We start from the raw sequence: 15,912 nt of genomic DNA, 5'->3' as shown, positions 1-15,912 counted from the left end.
GGCCGGGGCTGGGCAGCGATACTGCGCACTGCGAGTCACCGAGGCAAAGCAGGGAGGAGGAGGCTGCTGGCTGGAGAGGGGAGCTGGCGGACGGCAGCAGCCCAGAGGCAGAGAGACCATGGGCGCTGCTAGGTAATAGCCACCTCAACTGGGAACCCCCCCTCCTCTTCGCAGGCCACCCCCTCCAAAGCACAAGCAACTCCCCCTCTCTCGCCGCAGGGAAGAAAGAAGAACAAGAAGGTGTGCGCGGGGGAGACAGGCTCTCCTGCACTGAGATCCCTGTGAAGGAAGAAGGGAGTGGAAAAAAGGAGGGGAAGGAGGAGAGAGAGGGGGGGGGAAAAAAAGCGAAGCAAACCAGGCGAGCCAAGCGAAAGGAGCTGCTTTTGGTGCGTGTGCTGGTAGCCGATGCAAGGACTGGAAAGGCTGCCTCGAAGGAGGGGAGCTGCAGCCAGAAGAGAAGGAAGAGGAGCTAAAGGCTGCATTAGCATTTACTAGAGAGAGAGCGCGAGACAGAAGAGAGACTGGGGGGGCTGGTGATCATTTCAGCTCCTGTCATTATAGGATCATCCCCTGTCACTTCTCACCCATCCGTCGCTTGTATTTTGTCAGGGCTGGGTGGGAGGAGAGCTGGGGGCAACTGTGGTTTTTTATTTTTTATTTTTTAAACTGACCCTGCCTCCTGGTCTTTCTGAAAGACAGGCACACAGAGAGGGAGCGGATCAAGCCTTTCGGGAGGAAAGACACAGGCTCCCCACTTTTTAAAAATACACAGATCTGGGTGAGCAGCCGCGTCGAGGATTTTTTTTTTTTTTGGTGTGGATTAAACTCTTTCGATAAGAAGAAAAAAAGCATAAGGACGAGTTGGGCTTTTTTTTTTTAAAGGATGTAACACGCTTGGATGCATTTTTATTTTTTAAAACATTTTGATTATTCATTCAAACGTCCAAATTTTAGTTTTGTTTTTTTTTAAATGCGACGTTATTTTGGCTCTTTTTGAAAAGAATCCATCCACCCTATGTTATAGAAATTCCTTTTTTCCCAACCTCCCCCCCAACCCTCCTCTTTTGATGGAATCTGTGGATATGTTATTACTAAGGAAATAGAGGTTGGTTTTTTTTTAAATCTTGTGCCTTGGTTTTGCCACAAAATTTTTTGGGAGGGGTGGGGAAGACCTTTATTATTTCTTTTTCTTTTTTATTTAAAACAGCCACCCTCGTCTGAAACCAAATGTGATCTAAATGTTTTGCAATCGCTTTGACAGACCGGCGACGGGAGAAGATCTGTTATTCCCTCGTCTGTTTGGGGGGGCATGTTTTCTGCAATTCTTCTCTTACACTGAACATTGATTCCCCCCCATCTCTTTTAGTTTATATTTTTTCCATTTCTTATATAGAGGTGGCAAATTCTAAATATAAATTTATAACTTGTAGGATTTTCAGTGGATTTTTGAAGGATTTAAGAGAGACAGAGGAAACCCCCCAACCCTTTAAGAGACTGGCATATGTTACAGATTGTTTTGGCTCTGCCGCAACCACCAGCCCTCCTCCCCACTGTATCCCTATCATTTCAGGCTGCTTGTGTTTGCTGCCTGGACTCGGATCCCGGATTCTTCATGATTTGCGGACGACATGCTCGTTTTTTAGCCGGGGAACCTTCTTCTCGTCCCGCATGTTCAGGACCAAACGATCGGTGCTCGTCCGGCGACTCTGGCGGAGCCGTGCGCCCGGCGGCGGGGAGGAGGAGGAAGGTGAGCCCGGCGAAACAGCCGCGGACAGCCGGGCGCATGGGGCTGGAGGCGGCCGGGGCTGCTGCATGGGCAAGTCGGGGAAGATCATCACCAAGGCTCACCTCGGCTCGGAGGCGGAATTGAAAGCGCTGACCCACGCGGTCCTGAAGAGGCTGAAGGAGAAACAGCTGGAGGTGCTCTTGCAAGCGGTGGAGTCCAAAGGGGGCGCGCGGACCTCCTGCCTCCTCCTGCCGGGCAAGGTGGACTCCAGACTGGGTCAGCATTGGTACTCTCTCCCTTTGCTGCTGTGTAAAGTATTCCGGTGGCCGGATCTCAGGCATTGCTCGGAAGTGAAGAGGTTATGTTGCTGTGAATCTTATGGAAAAACTCACCCGGAGCTGGTCTGCTGCAATCCCCACCACCTCAGCAGGCTCTGTGAACTAGGTATGGCTGAAGGCGCACGGGCAGGCATGTGCCCCGGTGGGACACTCCTGAGCTGGTGTGGGTGGCAAGGGAGGCGAGCGGGGGGAGACGGTTGTATGGACAGAAAGCCGGGGAGGGGTAGCACAAAACTGGTTCTTAGGATGCAACTGTATTGTTCGTGTTTGTGACACATATAATGGTCGAGGCTTCCAGTTTGACTCCGGCAACATTCCCACGTACTTTAATCCTATGGAAGTGTTGTCCGAGTGAGGGTTGCAGTTTTTTGCCTGCCTCTCTTTCCCTGCAATGCTCTTCTTGCACGGCGGGTTTTCTTTCGGTCAACGCCGGGTGTGAATTCATACCAGCAGTAAAACAAGGATGTGGTTCACTACTGTATTTGTGGAGAAGGCTGTGTACAAAAAGGGAAACGTGTAGGTGCCTGGAACCCTTCAAATGATGTTCAGAAGATAAGTTTGCCTTATGTAGGGCTGATGTTTTGCAGAGAGGTCCCAATGAACAGTCATAATCTAGACTGCTTTGCTTTAGAAAATGAATCCCTTGATCTGATGTTTAACAGCATTCCCAGCCAGCCTGGGATTTACAAAGCAACCCAACATTGCAAGTTGGTGGTTCACAAATCCTCCACCACCCCTTAACTAGAGAACGCATAATTTATGGGTTCCAGTTTGTCCGATGCAAGCATGCTTCCCTCTCCCGCAGTCAGCAGACTTCGCTTTCCAAATAAGACTCAGAAAAGTTTCACAGCGTTTGATCCGCTAGTGGCAAAAAAAGAAAAAGACGGAAAGTTTTCAAATGCCATTTTCTTTTGTTGATGGCAATGGGTTTGGTTGTGTGTTTTTTTTTTTTTTTTGGCACGTTTAACTCCCATGTTACCTACCCGATGGCCTAAAGGAGCGATCCCTGACTTGCATTCCACCCCCTGCCCGTGTTTAAACATTGCAATTACTTGTAAACTTTGCTTAGTTGGTGTAGAATGGAAATGATCCAGTTCTGAGTAGTGGGTAGAGTTGTGGGAGGGGGGAGAGAGAGAGAGGTAAACGTCAGCACTTGACTTTTTTTTTTCTTGCCGTTTCTTTTTTCCCTTTTCTGTGAAATGTTAAATGTGTGTGCAGCTAGCAAGGATTATCTGGCAGTCTGGATCAGTTGGTGATTTCCAGTGCTGGAGTGTTTTAGCCGAGCCAAGGAGGCCCTGATCAGACAGCCAGAGTAGCAGATAGCAGGGAGACTGGCGCCAGGCGGCCCCTTTTGTTTATCTGACAGCTAAATATCAAGGCAATCACCGCCTAGCTGCCCTGCCTCCAACCCCCAGAGCTAAGACAAACAGTTTTGCTAAAAGAATGCCACTGTTATCATAAGTTCCTATCTTTTTTTCTCATGGCTCTGCCTTTATTTTCTCTGTGATTTTCTAATTCCAGAGTCTCCCCCTCCACCCTACTCCAGATATCCAATGGATTTTCTCAAACCAACTGGTAAGTAGACCTTTTAAAAGTAGGCTACCGTCTTCAGATAAAAAGGGAAAACATGCCTTTCTCAGGGGGGAATGTCTCCTTCCTTTGTTATACTTCTTATGCCTTTCACTTTTTGGCTGTTTCTGTGGGATTTTTGCCCCTTTGCCACCCCAATGATTTAGTATATAATTTGGCTAAGAAAACCTCTAGTTTTAAAACCCAGAAACTATTGTAGGTAGTCCATTTACATTGTTGCCTTTTCTAGATGTACTTGTACCAAGTAACTTGAAAACTCAGAATGGGTATGCACATAAAATAGTGTGAGTCAGTAGGTTTTGCCAACTTTGCTTAATGAACATCTGCAAGAAGTATGAAGTCTTCCTAATATAGTTTACAATTCTAAGTAGTAAATGGAAATTCATGACTTGTCAACTCACTGTATTTGAATTCTAATGAACTTAGATTGGTACAAGGTACAGCAGAGGATTCTAGGAACATTAATTTTTATTGATACAAATAAGTGTTGGCAAAAGTGGTTGTACAAATCTTCTGTTTTAAAAAAAAATCATCTGTAATTAAGCATTACCAAATTAAAAAAATATGGAGGGGAGCTAAAAGTTTCTAACACAGCTCTTCATGCCTGTTGCTTGTAATTGAATGGCACCGTGCCAGGGCAGAAGCCCATTTGAGGCTGGCACCAAGCTCTGTTGCGGTTGTCTGCATAAACTTCTGGTTGGCAGCAAGCTCGCCCTGTGTTAGATAAATAGGACTGGCACTGTGGAAGGAGACAGGTTTAGTGAAAATCCGGAAGTGGGGATGAAATCAGGGAGGTGCAGAACTCCACCAAGCCCCTTCATATCTCTCTGAAGATGAATGGATCTAAAATATTGATTATAGCACAGTTATCTTTCTGGTTGTGTCCTAAAGTCACGCAGCACCCATATGTAAACTTAAACTCCCTTTTTAAAAGTAAAGTACTAAAATAGCTTTGTTCCTGTTTTTGTTCCAATTTCAGAGCTGTTTTTCTAAAATAGCTGATTTTCTAAAATTACTGCTATTCAGTTTGTTGGAGTTGGCTAGTTTCCGGAGTTCAAAAACTGTTAAAACCCCGAGGCCCTTGCCTGATAGGTTTCTCTTTTCATTGTAAAGTGTCTTTCAGTAAATGCTCTTTAAAAAAAAAAAAGGGGGGGGGGGTTGCAAGTTATGAGGATATTTCAGAAAACTGGGAAATGGGCCTAGGGCCCTATCCAGATGTTGAGTGTCTCTTGTGATGTCAACTCCCATTGAAGTTAAGGTGCTTAGCACCTCATAGGAAAGTACTTGGTGCCTTCAGTACTGGACCCTTTTAACTAGGTTCATTTTCTCCACTGTAAACTCTGATTAACATAAGGAGTTTTCTCTATGCCATGTGGAAACAGGCACAGCTGCTTAATAAATGAATGGGTCACAAAGCATATAATATTTTGCCTGAGCATTAAAGAACACTAGACAAATGTTCACTAATTAATGAGGATATATCAGTGTGATTATATCCTACATCCCTTACAAGTGCTACTTACATTTAGTAGGTTTCAGAGTAGCAGCCGTGTTAGTCTGTATCCGCAAAAAGAAAAGGAGGACTTGTGGCACCTTAGAGACTAACACATTTATTTGAGCATAAACTTCCGTGAGCTGTAGCTCACGAAAGCTTATGCACAAATAAGTTTGTTAGTCTCTAAGGTGCCACAAGTCCTCCTTTTCTTTTTACATTTAGTAGTTGCTTTGATTTTCAAGGATTGTTTCTTTACACAGGCAAAGAGTCTACTGAGTAGTAAAGAATTTTGTTATTAGAGAAAGAGAGTTGTAATTTAGACAAATTCTCGAATGGATAACAGAATGGTCCCATAGAAACTTCACATGCTTAGATTTGCATATGTAATTTCCCCCAATAATGGCTTTTTGCATAGGGCATAAACTAATTTGTAAAGTGTTCAGGAGGATAGCAGCCAACATAAAGCTATAGGAAAGAAGTGTTAATGATTGCCTTCAGTTTCCTGGAAAGACGTTAGGATAAATCTATTAGCAGGGTTTAAACATCCAATCTACCTTCGCCAGGACCTCATTTTCAGTTAGTGGAGTGATATATTTATTCATTAGCAAGTGTTGACATAAGGTAACAAAATGTGTGTAAACAGAAAAGCCGCAGAACATGAATGTGCCATTTCGAAAGGAAAAGTTCTTCGGATCAGCCAATAGGAAGTGATTAATGCTGCCAATCGGAAACTCAAAAACAACTGGTTACTCACCAAAAAGTTTAATTTAAAAAAAAAAATCCGTTTGGCAGTTGAACGCTGAATAATGTAAGACATGGAACAATGACAGAGACAAACAGAAGTCTATAAGTCTGTCATTGCAGGTGGTTGTTACAACTGCTGGCTTCTTTTTTTTTTCTCTTTTGCTTCCTCTTTCATCAAAGCGGTTGTGGACAGAATGAGATCGAGAACTTAATGTCTGTGTATCATTGCTATCTCCTGTGGCAGACAGAACCGTGCTGGGATCCTAGGTGTCCCACATTCCTACATTTCTAAGCATTGTGTCGAATATTATTTGCCTTAGGTTGGTTAAGTGAGAAAGAGGAATATTAGAATATTACAATGGACAGGTGTTCAAATCTGAACCATTTTAAGCAAGGAGCAGTCCTGTCCTCATTATTCACCAGTGTTCCACCTTTGGGAAAATAGGAAGAGAATGTGGTAGACTGTCCAGGCATGGCGAAGCCATTTTACTAGCACAGTTAAAACAGTTACCAAAGATCTTTCCATTTACACCTTGACAGTCTAGAAGAACTATCTGCAGATACTGCTAAGGAGAAGTGTACCTAACTGTAACCTGGACATCTCACATTGGTATGAAGTGTGATAGTACACAACTCCAACGCAAGTGAGGGGGACTAATGCATGAGGAGGGCTTTCAGGATCAGGTCTTTACCTAGCACCACTCACACAAGTATCAAAGCTTTTATAAACATGAATGAAGCCTCCTAGCCCCCCTGTAAGTTAGCTACATATTAATACAGGAACTGTACAGATGGGTCAGCTAAGAGCCAGGAACGTTAGGTGACTTGGCCATGGCCACACAGCAAGTCTCTAACAAATCTGGGAACAGACTCCAAGAGGCATGACTCCAGTGTCCTAAATGACGTGCAAATTTGCTGTGACTTAAATGATTTTCACTAGTTCTCTTAGACAGTACAGTGAACTGTATTGTCCTTATTAAGAGCCTGAATCTGCAGTCCTTCATTCTTTCCCATTAGCTTCAGTGGTAGTGTTATCCATGTTAGGACTGCAGATTTGGACCCCAAATGAAAAGGCTCACTGTGGATGGGAGGTTGTCGGAGATGTCCTTGACTGGTCAGATGTGTGGAATTTTAGAGGCAATGTGATGGGGGTTCAGTACAATGAACTCTAAAGTAGAGAGGCCGACATACTGTTTATCTAAAAAAAACCCCGTTGCTGTTCCATGCTGATGAGCTTCAGCAGAGTGAAACACATGTCCATGGTTTGCATCCATGAGCTGGGTAACCATGACTCATTTCCAAAAGCTACCACCTGTGCTGGAGGAAAGGATTTCCTGTGCCAGAGGGATATTGGTGGCCTTGCATGCATGACACTACTCAGAATGCTCTCCTGTCTCACAGCTAATTTATACTAGTTCTGGTGTTTAAGTTTGTGAAGGTGTCTGGGCCCGCGATTTAACAGTGTGTATTAAAGATCCTATCCCTTTTCTCTTAATTCCCTCTCACCCCCACAAAGGCTATTTATCAGGCTGACCTGTCTTTACTGGGTGAGGCTGGCTGGACATGTTCCCTCTGGAGGCAGTCACAGAGGTCTCCCAAGTGTAATATGAGGTCCTTTCCCCCCACTTCCCCTAGGGTCTGAGCATGACCGAATTCCGGGGTAACTTAGCTCTGTTTCAAACTCTACACATCACACACACACATACACGCATGAGAGAGTATATATATAGTGTGGGCACTAGACGGGATGGTCGACCACTGACTTCTGTTTGCAGGGGAGAGTTAGGATCTCTCCTGTGTCTGTCACCTGCGTATTAGAATGCAAAAAACGACTCAGGCTAAGCATAAGGCCTGTGGATTGCTCGTGGTCTTCAAGTGTTGTTGATTTTAATGAGAATTGAAGGTGTAGCAGGAGACTCTGCGCACCCCTCAGGGCCAGGCCCCTAGTCATTACCCTGTTGATGTGAAGAACGTGATTTCATGTCCTTTGGAAACAGCTTACTTTACAAAGAAATCTGGGGTGAAAGGGTTAACATATAGGAACTTCAGATGAACCACTCAACCTTGGAGTGTTTCACTGATACCAAAAAAAATAAGTAAAAAATGACAGTGCTCCGTATCAGCTAGAGTGCTTGGATGAGGCCTGGATGATGCTAAGCATGCAAGGCTCAACTAGCCAAGGGTTAACACAAGGAACAGGAAAGGATCATCATGCCTTTTGCATAGCCTATGCCTGCTGGGGTGTAAGAGGGAACATCAACAGTGGATCCAGTAATGGCTTATTCTAAAGTGAGGCCCATGACCCAGCGCTGTTCTCAGTTTAAATGAATTGATAAAGGGAATTTGCTATTGGATATTAGGGAGTGGGTTCAATTGAAGTCTGAAGAGGACCAAATGAAACTGTACTGTGGTACTTCATCAGTGGGCAGAGCTATGCTCAGGGAAAGGTCCAGGCTTTAGGGAGGGTCTGAATGAGGCCCTATTTCTAATGTGCAGCCCTGATGAAGAAACAGAGAGCTGTTCTTTGTGTTTGAATTCAAACTGTAGGGTTACTTTATCTCCACAGCAATTTTATGGTTAGGATTGTGTTTTTTAAGTTAGAAGAAGTGGACATACTGCTATGACTGTCTCCTGCAGTCTTGAGGAATAGATCCCCCAAGTTACTTTAAAATGTCTGTCTGCATTGCTAGCAGAAGAATCTGGTTATATTTGACTAGAGCAAGATGACATGTAAGGGGCAAATTATGGCTTTTTGATGTATAGCACAGGCCTCACATTGACTCCCAAGTGGGAGTGCAACATGTTCATCTAGAGGCAGATTAGAGCTGGATATGAAGCACTAGTCTGTAGTACAAACCAGTACCATATTTTTGACACCTTTATTCAGAAAGGTTGTGAGTGTATTGAGGGAAAGCATCAGCAAAAGCATTTGAGGGTGATCTCAAGGGAAAGATACAAGGGAGTCATCTGTTTAGATATACAAGTGGACAAGGTTTTTAAAAAAGCATATTTCCTTGGAACATAGAAAACAAACTACAAAATATTTAGAAAGTGTATCGTATACAGTATTTCACAAATAAGTCCATTTCCTGTCTCTCCTATTGTTTTCAGTTTGATTAACTGTATCCTGTTAAACGGTATATTCCTGTTATGGATTATACTTTACTCTGATAAAATGAGATTATACACGCATGTTTTTTTCCTTAGGTTTTCAGTAGTGAGTGCTTGAAAAAAAGTGTGGGGGACAAAAGACTCTATCCTATTGGTGCTGTGGCCCTTGCTTTAAGAGATGGTTTGTAGCTGAAATGATGTAATTTAGGGTGCCCTAATTTTGCATAACCAACTGTGGCAACTTGCCAGGAGCCTGAGGGTTGAATGTACATTTCAATTTTTCTCTTGACTGCGAATGCCTTTAACCACAGTATTTCCTTATGCTTGCATCTTCCCTGATAGATGATTAAAAATTGCTTTTATGGGTTCATCTGCAGTAAAAAGGTTGATCAACCTTGACCTCATGCTGCAATTACAGAAAGGGGGCAGTTGTAGTTTTTGGACTTCAGGGGGCCAAACTTTGCTCCTCCCTGAACTGAACACTTCTAAATGTCAAGAGGAATAGCTAATGAGACAGATTCCTTTCATCATAAAAGCCCCTTCGGTGGTGCATGGAGAGAATTTGGTCCAGTCAGGCCTCTTTGGTGCATACACAACTCGCTGGGAAGCAAAGTAATGTAGAGTCAGTGGAAGGGAAACTGTATACGAGTTCTTAATGAAATTAGCAAAAAAGACAGGAACAAAGGAGTAAAGTTGACATTGGACTATTTGTGACAAAAGTGGTGTATTTTTTTCTCTCTCTTTCAGTTTAATATTTCCACCTGGCCAACCTAGTTGTGTACTAGATTCAAGGTACAAAGCAGCTGTTCAAACTCTTTCGGCACTCTGTTAGTTACTTAAAGGATGGCAGACCTGATTTCATTAACCTGTGACTTGGACAAAAAGATTCCAGCCCTCATATAATTTTTGCATGTATTGAGTAATGATTAAGTGGTAGTGTAGAGTTTAGACAAGGATGATGAGTTTAGGGTGGATATATTATGATGAATGGCAGTGTCTGTGCAGACAATTAGTAATAGCTTCCTGTTGAACACTTTGGAATGTGTGTTCTGTTCTTGACATTGTTTACAGCGTGCTAAGAAACTAACATATACTAATTTCTTATTTTTTTCCTCTGCTGCAGCAGATTGTCCAGACTCTGTGCCTTCCTCCACTGAAACAGGGGGAACTAATTGTCTAGCCCCTGGGGGGCTTTCAGGTAAGACACATTATCTGTGGTATGCTTTACTCACTCAGGACTCTTTACTCCTAGTGCACCTAAAACTCCTGTTGGTTTTAGGCTGTGAATGAAGTAAGAATGATGCTGGGACTCATTTTCAACAGGAGTTGGGCACCTGGGGATGAATGGATGGACCCTGTGAGGAAAATTTACTTTTGGTGGTGGTTCACTATAGGGTGTAGATTATTTATAGAGAAGTGAGCAGGTGAATTACAGCTGTATCCTTATAGAAAAATTCAAGGTCAGTCCCAGCCCTTGCCTTATTTACACAGGTGGAACCTTTGGGTTCAGTGGGGCTAATTGTATAGATAAGGAGAGCAGTATTTGACTGGTGGTCTTGAATCTTTGTGGGTTTTTGTTTGGTTAGTGTAACTAGTTTCTGCACAGCCTTCTGGCTACAGTACATTCAATAATGGCATCAGTGGAGTATATAGTACCCTTACATGAAGACAACTGATCAAGTAGGTGTTTTCCATTCCAGCCATTGTGTTCTTGTATGATACTAGTCAATGGTTGCCTGCAAACTGTCTATAATAGGTTAGCAATCAGCTGAGAAATATTAGGGTAACCATATATGCATTTTATATATCGGGGGCTATATGGTGTTTCCTTCTGCATGGGACTGGCAGGGTGATAGAGAGGGCACATGGGAGCCCATGCACAAGGGGCAGGTATGTACAGTATGGCTCTCAGATCTGGGGAAAACAGTAGAGTGGTTGGCTAGTAACATGGCATGATCTGGGGAGATCTGTTGGGGTGGATACAGCATCTGTCTCAGCACAAGGATTGCTGTGTTGAGGGGAGAACATTTGACTGCACCTTTTGTACAGGTGCATGAAAGGACATTTCCCAGTGCCCTGCTCTCAGTATCCAGCAAACCTTTTTGGCCTGATTTTCAGAGATGCTGTATCTCCACAGCTGGGGACTTCAACAAAAGCTGCAAATCAGGCCTTTCAATAATAGCTTATTCACCTTCTTCCTTTCCCCACTAGAGCGTTGCCTTTGAAGAGGAATGGCTGAGTCCTAAATGCAGTTACTCTTGTATGTATGATCACCAGCCATAATTTGTCTGAAAATATGTACCTGCGTTGTCTAGTGTAGGTTGGAAGATACTTTCCTCTGTCAGTGAGTCTCAGTGATTTATCATTTGTGGAGCATTTACTCCGTTCATTGTGCTGTGACTGGAATTTTAGAAATATGTAAGTTGCTGGTTGGTGCTGCTGCTGTGTGTGTGTGTGTGTCTTCTCTCCAGGAATTGCATTTGGTGTGGATGTCTTTAAGTGAGCCTTGTTTGTTTTTCTTTCAGTGTAATATATACCCTGCCTGTTATTTGAGAGGGAAGCATATTGTTTGTTCAAAGGCCCTAATGAGAATTAATCAAAGGAAGGGGGAGAAGGGCAACTTGTGGCTGGTCTCTTTTTGGGGGGGGGGGGGGGCGGGGGAGGCAGTGTCTATTGGTGGCTGTAACTTTAGGGAAGAAGTGGGGGGGTTGGAGAGGAGAGACTAGAAAGAGAACAGAAACAAGAAGTAAAACAACACAATAAGGATGTTAGATCATATTTTTCCCCTCGTGAAATATGTGGGGTGGGTGGGGAGGGATTGAGTTCCACAGGATACCACATGAAATAAGTAAAGGAAGTACTAGCTTTTAAAAGGGGGCTTTCTGAAAGGTTTGTGTTATTGATAACATCTCGTCTGTCTAGTCTGCTCCTGAGGAGATGGGGGAGGTGGGGGTTTGGGCTGCAGGAAATAACATAACTTGCCTATGAATGCCTTCTTAAGGAGTTTGCTATGGAAGTTTAATTTCATAGCACAGCAAGAACTGGCAAAGGTACTCTACATGGGAAAGGTTTATTAATATATTCTCATTCCCAGCCTCCAGAAGAAGGCACTGTTCCTTTTGGGGCGGTTTTTTGGGGCGGGGGGGTTTTGGTCTTGAGTTATCAAAAGTTTTCCAAACCCTCCAGAAACAGAGGAAACATTTACGATCATTAACCACTCTTTTCCCCCCACCAGTGTAATTGTAACCATTTAGTTTAATGAGGAGCCGATAGGAGTGTTGACTCATGAAGGGATACGGTTAGCTACACAAGCCATGAAACAAAGCCGAATGCCTCTACATGAAAGAGCATTTGTTTTGAATTTGCTCTGATTTACTGGCAACTCAGTTCCACACACAGAAGTGCAGCTCTGAAAATTCCCAACTGGAGAGACCCCAGTCAAGCAAGGAAAATAAACCACACTTCGCAGCAGTTCTCTAACGCTAACTTTCTCTTTTCTTTTTCTACAAACTTTGGTAGCAGAACAGTGTATTTGAATAGGGCTTTAATGAGCTATTGTCAAGGTACACTTGGAGTGTTTTATTTCTGTCTGAAGGGAAAAGCTCTATCTTATCTCCATTTAAACAGACAATGATATCACAGATGCCACACATAAAGCATATCCTCTCATCTTCTTTTCACTCTTTAGAACTCGGGAGTTATATGGTGAGTTGCTTTATGACTTTATCCCAAAAGGATGTTTCACTGGATTTAAAAAAGCCCCAAATTGCTGTACATCTGATTAGATTGTTCTGACTGTCCAACTGCACAGCATTGGGATTGAATGGATAAGGTTTGTGCTTGGGCCCCAAAGGCCCTAATATAAGGAGTCTCTCTGGCCACCCCTGAGGAGCAGCCACCTCTGGGGTGGAAATTGGCAGCTGTTAAACAGTGCTCAGCCACACTACACCTAGCAGTTGCAGGGCAGGGAAATGAAAACTGAACCAGTTGAAGGTAAAAAGGTGGGATATAGGAAGGCAGAAATGCAGTCACCACAGATGAAATTTGAGAATTGGGACAGGACACTGCGGTTAACATTCCTGGGGAGTGGGCAGTGCCATGGCATCTTTAGAGAGTGGGATGTTGCAAGAACGATAATAAAACGGAAGCAGTACATTAAAAAATGCTCATCCAGTCCTCCCGAAGAATGCAGAGAGCTGGATCCTTTCTGTCAAGGAGTCTCAGTTTCAGCTACGAAATATATATTTCGTTCTTCAGGAGGCAGAGGGCAATTTCATGGATGAATGGCAGAGGTACCAGAATAGCAGAGCTGAGAGGATGTGGGAGGGTGACCAGTGTGGAACGATGAGGGTAATATACTAAGAGCTTCTACAAGTGTTTCCCCCTTGAAATAACCAATCTGAGCCTCTCTTTCACTTGCTCTGTTTTCTGTTTTTCTTCCTGGCCTAGGCTGTGCTGCAGTGAGCCAGCTTAATGAATGGGGCTCAGTTCAGGGTGGGAGGAAGGTCGGGAGCCTGGAGCCAGGGACTTGATTCTTTTGGCAAGGGAAGAAAAAAAAAAAGGAGCTGAATGTGAAAACTGTAATCCCATGGGGGTCTTCACAAAGGAACTGGTTCCTCCTGAAGTGCACAGAGGTGACCTTTAATTCACTGGTGCTGCCCTTTCATGTTGTATGTGGCACTTTAAAAGGAGCAAGCCTAAGAGTGGGTGGGGGCGAGCTTTGGGAAAGGGGAGGAGGGAACCCTGACAGCACAGCCACACTAAACCGCTGGGACCTAGTTAACTTCGTTTTGAAAAAAATATATTTCTAAAGGTTAAAATCCGAACAGAGAAGCCCACGGAGTCTACATGCGGCTTGGCTCAATTTTAGTGCAATATTGGTTAATCCATTATTCCCAAGGAAAAACACACCAGTCTTCTCTCTCTCTCTCCCCACTCAGTCACTCTCTTTCTCCCTCTCCTTTTAGTCTCTGTCTCTCGTTTTGCTTTGGGGTTGTTGTTTTGGGGGTTTTTTTTTTTTTTTTTTTTTTGGTTTTTTGTCTGTTTCCTTTGCTTTCTCTCTCTCTCCCTCCCTCCCAGTTCAGTATTCGTTGCTTAAGAAATCTTCCACCAGACTCAGAGATGTTCTTGTCTGTGCAGTACTGAACTGGACCCTCTTTCTTTTAAACTAAACCAGTTCACAAAAACACACTGTATATAAAAAGGAAAAGAATTTCCTTAAATAGCAGGGCCAGGCTGTTTTTCAAATATATCCGACTCTTCTTCAGGAGATGTGTAGTTTGTGATTGTGCTTTAGTTTCTAACAAACAAGCTGCGGTCACATATGTTGGATAGCTCAGCGTCTGCTCGAAAACAGAAGTCCTCAAAGGGCCTCAGAGCTGCCACTTAATGTGTGAAATACGATGAGCTGGCTTGTGTCCTGGTCATCATTGCTTTTTATTAAGGAGTATTAATAAAATATCAGATCCAATAGGTTACACAGATTGTAGTCCCAAATGGAGGTGTCTTTGATGACATATGCTAATTTTGGACTGGATCTAGAGCCTGAGGAAGTCAAGGGGAGTGGGGTTTGTTGCCTTTTTTGGGTTTGGGATCAGGCCCTTGAGGCGTGAAAACTCCTCAGGTTATGCTAGTGAGGCCTTCCATCAGGCTGTTCTGAAAGGCAGACACATAACGCTGTTGTGGCTTAAGACAAGCGTAACCCCTTTTCGTTCTGGATTAATGCTTACTTTTGTTTAAGACAGAAGCTGAAGTGACAGGAAGCAACGTAGAGAAAATTGACAATGCTTTTTATCCCCATTCCCTCACCCTTCACCTCAAAACCTCATCTTATTTTAATGGAACACTTTAATTCAAGGTTGATTCATCTTTACTACAAAAGCTCCAATGTGCAGCTGACTGACATTTCATTATGAAATAGCGGACGGGCCTGGAATGTTTCACTATGACTTTGATCCCTTCTGGTATCTGTGTCAGCCTGGGAGAAGCACCTTTTTTAAATCTAGAACTATTCACAATAGAAGCATGATTCTTTGGCTGGATCTACAGTCTTGTCCCATCCCTGCCTGTCCCCCCTGAAAATTAGATGGGAGTAGCAGGGTTCTGAAGCTCTCTCTGGAGAAATCCTGACTGTGTTTTCCCCCTGCCCACCCCTCCTGTTCCCTCGAGCACACAGATTATAACTGCCTGTGAAATGCCTTTATTTACAAATTGGCATCCTATTATAATCAGAAATTGAGAAATCTTCCTGTGTAAGTGGGATTGTTTATTTGTCTCTGGGATAAACAATAGCTTTTGATTTTTTTTTTAAAAAGTCATTTGTACTCAGTTTATTTGAGCACATGCACTCTTTCTGTTGTTTTAAATGTCACAATGCATTGCAAATTTCCCTTAGCACTGCTGGCGACATTAGCTTGTACTTGTGTATTAAATAGCTTACCTAAAAACTCACTCCCGTGCTCAAAAGGACAAGGTTATCAGGGGTTAATGCTAAGATGACAGCATTGAAGTCTTTGGAGCAAACCAGGCCGCCTGCCAGACTAGGAGCCTTGCAGCCTCACACATCATCTGACCGTGGCAGAATGTAGCCAGTCCAGTGAAGTGGAGAGAGACTGGGACTTGGCAAGGTCTCCATGTAGCTTTTGGCCTCTGACACTCCATTCTAGCTCCTCCTTGTGTTAAACCCTTTCTTCCATAAGCAGGCTGGGCTTTTTAAGGCGGAATCTCAACAGGCAGAGGAAGTGGGAACAGAGCTGAGTAGCAAAGGTTATGGGGGAATTGTGTGTGCACACGCGTGCGTGCATGGCCCTCGTTCATGAATCTGGACTATATGTGCTATCAGTTTCATCTCAGTTAAATTCTATAGGGGTATTCCAAAGGAATCTCCATTTAAAATTGCGCCTTGAAAA

At 43.6% G+C, this 15,912-nt stretch overlaps 1 protein-coding gene across 3 annotated transcripts in view; it reads left to right on the top strand.

Annotated features, from left to right (window-relative positions):
- The first annotated feature begins 33 nt into the window (after positions 1–33).
- Positions 34–15,912, top strand: part of SMAD7 (SMAD family member 7) — a 41,766-nt gene continuing 25,887 nt past the window's right edge. Inside the window, exons 1-4 of one of the 3 annotated variants that reach the window (XM_048851129.2) lie at positions 34–1,105; positions 1,571–2,170; positions 3,586–3,639; positions 10,128–10,202. In XM_048851129.2, the coding sequence (XP_048707086.1) occupies positions 1,669–2,170; positions 3,586–3,639; positions 10,128–10,202 (631 nt within the window). In that variant the 5' untranslated portion in view covers positions 34–1,105; positions 1,571–1,668. Of the gene's footprint in view, positions 2,171–3,585; positions 3,640–10,127; positions 10,203–15,912 lie in introns of all 3 variants that reach the window. The other 2 variants (XM_048851130.2, XM_048851128.2) reach the window with 2 other exon arrangements.

The sequence above is a fragment of the Caretta caretta genome, chromosome 5 (genome assembly GCF_965140235.1).
Source record: "Caretta caretta isolate rCarCar2 chromosome 5, rCarCar1.hap1, whole genome shotgun sequence".
NCBI lineage: Eukaryota > Metazoa > Chordata > Testudines > Cheloniidae > Caretta > Caretta caretta.
Note: the sequence above shows the minus strand (reverse complement) of the source record. Positions and strands in the feature narration are given on the sequence as shown.